This window comes from Quercus suber, unplaced genomic scaffold (assembly GCF_002906115.3).
Source record: "Quercus suber isolate HL8 unplaced genomic scaffold, Cork oak 2.0 scaffold_258, whole genome shotgun sequence".
Taxonomy (NCBI): domain Eukaryota; kingdom Viridiplantae; phylum Streptophyta; class Magnoliopsida; order Fagales; family Fagaceae; genus Quercus; species Quercus suber.
In genome coordinates this window covers 895,260-900,259 of record NW_027069714.1, presented here as the reverse complement: position 1 = coordinate 900,259, position 5,000 = coordinate 895,260, and the positions used below count along the sequence as shown (strand labels likewise).

The window sequence follows — 5,000 nt, the reverse complement described above, 5'->3', positions numbered from 1 at the left end:
CTTTACAGTTTTTTTTTTTTAATGGAGAGAAGCAAAGAGCTTTTATTCATTAAGGAAAGACAAAAAAAAAGCTATTTTGATTCTTACAGTTTTGGATCATTGTCAATTTAGTTCATGTTATTTTCAACTTATAGTCAATTTTTATTAATGACTTGACGATAGAGACCAAATAGACTGCAAATTAAAAATAACATAAACTAAATTGATGGTTAATTATTAAAATATAAAAAGTAAATTGACAATGACCCCAAAATAGAATTTTCACCTAAGAAAACTGTAATATCTCTCTTTTGTCAAAGCACTTTCCAGGAAGCAAGAATTTGTTCCAACCACACATGTTGTGTATGTTTTGAACTAGTTTTTTATTTAAAAAATAATAATAATATTTATTTATTCATTAAAAAATAATAAAAAATTTAATTGTAAACAATTTTTAAAAAATGTGGTGTATATATATATGTAAACAAACGTGATAGTTTATAAAACTACATATAAAGTCATAAAGAAATACTGTTTTTTTTTTTTTTTTTTTTAATTTCTTACTTATCAAAAAAAAAAAAAAAACTAATAAATTGATAATTTTTTTTAATGTCAACAGTAAAGTGGTGATGGGACAGTATCATGCCCACAGCTTCAAGGACTGGCAGTGGCCTACAGACATATATCACCAAGTGCATGCTGTGATATAGGAGAAAGTGGAAAGCATAGAATAAAGCGAGAGGAATGGCAATGAAGAATGGAAAGAGCAAGATCCTGGTATTTGGGGGAACTGGCTACATAGGAAACTACATGGTGAAGGCAAGCATCTTCTTAGGCCATCCAACTTACGTTTATGCTCGTCCTATCACCCCACAAACAACTCCTTCCAAAATAGACCTACACAAGGATTTGCAGTCCATGGGTGTCACCATTGTCCAAGTAATCTCTCTCTCTCTCTCTCTCTCTCTCTCTCAGCAGCAGCAACAATAATTCATTAAAGGAACTTTATATATATGTTCAATTGAGACATGCAGGGAGAACTCAACGAGCATGAGAAGATTGTATCAGTACTTCGGGAAGTGGACATAGTTATCTCCACGTTGGCATATCCTCAAGTTCTTGACCAACTCAAAATCATAGATGCAATCAAAGTTGCTGGTAATATAAAGGTACCCATTCTCTCTTATTGGAAGTTTTGGTGAGGACTATGCCAGCTTAATTTCGTAAAGGTTTACCTTCAAAAGGAAAATTTCTCTAATTCAATGTACGGTGGTTTATATTGGTTTATATAAAACTATTTTAGTGTATTTCTAGTTAAATGACTTAATTATTATGTTATTTGATTCGTTTAAATGATACACATGAATAGTTTATATCAAGGAAGTCAATACCGTACCTGAAGCTGTACCGGTTTGGCCACCAGTACGATATATTTCGGATACCGGTCAATACCGGTGTACCGTTTCGGGTTTACCGCTATTTTATATAATAATAATAATAATAATAATAATAATTTCTTAGAACCTGTACCTTCAATATTCTTTAGGACTTAAAGAATTTGTTAATATATTCAAAGAATAGTTAAATTTCTATTTATGACCTAGATAATCAGTTAAGCTAAACTCCATGCCACTAGAAGTTGACACTTGCCCATCTAAGTAATTGACTAAAAAAAAAAAGTAATTGAAAGAGCAAAATGAGCAAGAGATAAGAACCAAGGAGAGTCACGTGGCTTTGGGAAAAGTTTGGTGGAGAAAACAAGAGAAATAGGTACAGTAGTAAATTTTAAAACATACAAGCAATTGACTAAACATACAACCATCTAAGTAATTGACTAAATAAAAAATGAAAAGTAATTGAAAGGGCAAAATGAGCAAGTGATAAAAACCAAGGAGAGTCACGTGGCTTTGGGAAAAGTTTGGCAGAGAAACCAAGGAAAATAAGTACAGCAGTAAATTTTAAAACATACAAGCAGACAAAGCTTCTCAAAAAAGTAGAGAAAGAATTTCAACACGCAGAGCAAAAGAAGCAAGGGGAGAGCAGACGAAGAACGGAAGAAGGGAGCGATTATAATGGCTAAAAAGAAGATCTAACTGGCTAAAAGGAAGAAGAAGATGATGTTGTTGATGATCTAGCAAGTTGATGCTTCGATGATGGTCACTAGTTGTTGTAAGTTGCTATGTAAGTAATAAATTTTTTCAAAAAAACCCAGTTATATTTGTACCGGTCCGGAATAAAAATACCGCCGAAAAGCTCCGAAATTCGCCGGAATAGCCGAAACAAGCCGGTACATCCTGGTATTTTGGACGGTACGATTCAGCCCTGTTTCTGTACCGGTTCAGGCGCCGGAACGAAATATACCGGCGGTCCCGGCCGGTACGGTACGAAATCGTCTTCCTTGGTTTATATCACTTCATAATAAACGAGAGTAAAATTCTATCCACCAAAGTTGTTTGAAACGTATTCTATGCTTATAATTTCAAAATGATATATCTTCTAATTATAATATTTTTGTATCATATAATAAGCAAGTAATTTTTTAATTATTAAAAAAATAATGTTGTATGTATAACATATGTGACAGTAATAAGTGTGTATAAAACTATGACCTACACATTTCGACTAGAGCTGAAAGTCTTAACGGCACCCATAAAATATTTTTGCATTTTCATCTTCAAGTTGCATAACTTTCAAACATTTTTTTTTTTTTTTTTTGAGAATCCTTTCAAACAATTGATTGAAGGCATCAATAAAACAACTTTTCCACTCACACTATCCTTTTGCGATTGGATCCACAAAGATGCAAATTTATTCTAGTTCGATGGATTAAGTCCAAAGTTTTTTTTTTTTTTTTTTTTTTTTTTTTAATATATATACACACACACACTCAAATACTAAATCTTAAACATTTTTTTCTAATGGCCTCTCAGAGATTCCTTCCATCAGACTTTGGATGCGAAGAAGACAGGGTAACCCCTCTACCCCCTTTCGAAGATTTTCTAGATAAAAAGAGAAAGATCAGGAGGGTAATAGAAGCAGCTGGGATCCCTTACACATTTGTGTCAGCAAATTGCTTTGGTGCATATTTTGTCAATTACTTGCTTCGCCCACATGAGAAAAAAGACGATGTTGTAGTTTATGGAAGTGGCAAAGCAAAGGGTATGCCTATAATTAACTTTTTTTTTTACCCAAAACATTCTTAAATTGGATAAAATTATGTTTGCTCCTTGATTTATGTGTACTAATCACCTTTTGTGAAATTTCTAATGTATGTTTAGCGGTGCTAAATTATGAAGAAGATATCGCTTTGTACACTATCAAAGTTGCCAATGACCTAGAACATGCAATCGAATTGTCCTCTATCGGCCCCAAAAGAACATTGTGTCACAACTCGAATTGATATCACTTTGGGAGAAGAAGACTGGTCGGAGTTTCAATAGGGTTTATGTCCCCGAAGAAGAATTGGTTCGACTCTCTGAGAGTATGTTGGAACTGCACTTGCACTTAAAAGTGTTTCTTATCTGTTATTTATTTCAACATCATTAATAAATTTACTAATTATGGCCGATAAATGTTTTTCCCGCAATTATTAAGTATTATATTATTTGTGAGTTCCAGTTAGTTTAATTGGTAAAATTTCTTATTATCCAATAAAAGATCTAAGTTCATTTCTTGTCTACACAAAAAATGTTTAACCTAATGATAGAAGTAATCATTATGGAATGAAAATCATAATTGAAATTAAAAAAAAAATGTTAGAGATACAAACTATTTTACAAATTTTTTTTTTACAAAATGTTAATGTAGTGAATAATTATTGATAAATGAAAAAATGATATTAATGATGAATCTAAATAAAAACTAATAAGAGGTTGGCCACATCAATATTTTGTAAAAATGTTATAAAATAGTTTGCGGCTGTAGCATTACTCATTAAAAAAAATAAAAATAAAAATTATACCATATATATATTATTATAAAATAACTAAAATTTAAAATGGGAAAAAATTAGACACATGGTATACTATAATTGGTGGAAATGAGGAACATAAAATGGGACTGATGACTTTTATTCCTACATATGCGTATATCTATTTCACTTCTAAATATATAGTGATTTCATTAATTAATTGATTAACTAACTTATAAGTGTTATTTTGTGGACGTTGCTGCAGCGACACCAGCTCCAAATAACATTCCAGTGTCTATCCTTCACAGCATATTTGCAAAGGGCGAGCTGATGAACTTTGAGCTAGGGGAGGACGACAGTGAGGCTTCAAGTCTATATCCGGATTTTGAATACACAACAATTGATCAACTTCTTGATATTTTTCTTGTTAATCCCCCGAAGCCCACAACTGCTGCATTTGAATGAGTGAAAGGCCAGTGAGAGATGGAATAAGTAGTTATTGGCAGTTGTTGAACACAAATAGTGCATGCACTTTGTCCACTTGTATTTCGGGTTTCAGCATGATGACTTTTAAATAAAATTTGCTGAATATTTCTATTTCTAATTTGCCATATTATAGCCTCTTTTCAGGAATTTTAATATATATATATATATTTATTTATTTATTTATTTATTTATTTGTGTCTTGCCCAACCAAACTCAGGCCTAATACAATAAATGAATTGTACCACACAATATTAAGCCTCCAAGCTCAATAAGACCAAAGAACTACACTAAACAGTATTGGATATTTCTAACCAATTACCAAATTAATTTATTTGAGATTTTTTATTTTACTTTTACAGTTTTACTGGACTAGCTCAAAATTTTCAGTTGTCAATTCTAAAATTTCAGGGGGCTGCAGGTGAATAAATTTTTATGTGATTTATAATTTTTTTTACTAGTTCCAATGGGAAAAATTAAAAAGCCGCGGGCCATGTCCATCCTTAGCATTGCCATTGTTTTGAGGTGGGATAGATTAGAGGTATTTTACTACTCTTAATGAGGTAGTTTTGACACTAATAAGGTAAATGAAAGAGAAAGGAGAAAGGTAATAGAATATGTATGAATA

The 5,000-nt window shown here is 31.8% G+C and overlaps 1 protein-coding gene across 1 annotated transcript; it reads left to right on the top strand.

Annotated features, from left to right (window-relative positions):
- Window positions 1–600: 600 nt before the first annotated feature.
- On the top strand, window positions 601–4,492 carry LOC111985110 (eugenol synthase 1). Its single transcript, XM_024016760.2, is given in 6 exon segments — window positions 601–918; window positions 1,014–1,148; window positions 2,910–3,138; window positions 3,258–3,311; window positions 3,314–3,460; window positions 4,155–4,492. Coding segments are annotated over 6 exon segments (960 nt in total). The 5' UTR covers window positions 601–723; the 3' UTR covers window positions 4,355–4,492.
- The last annotated feature ends 508 nt before the right edge of the window (window positions 4,493–5,000 follow it).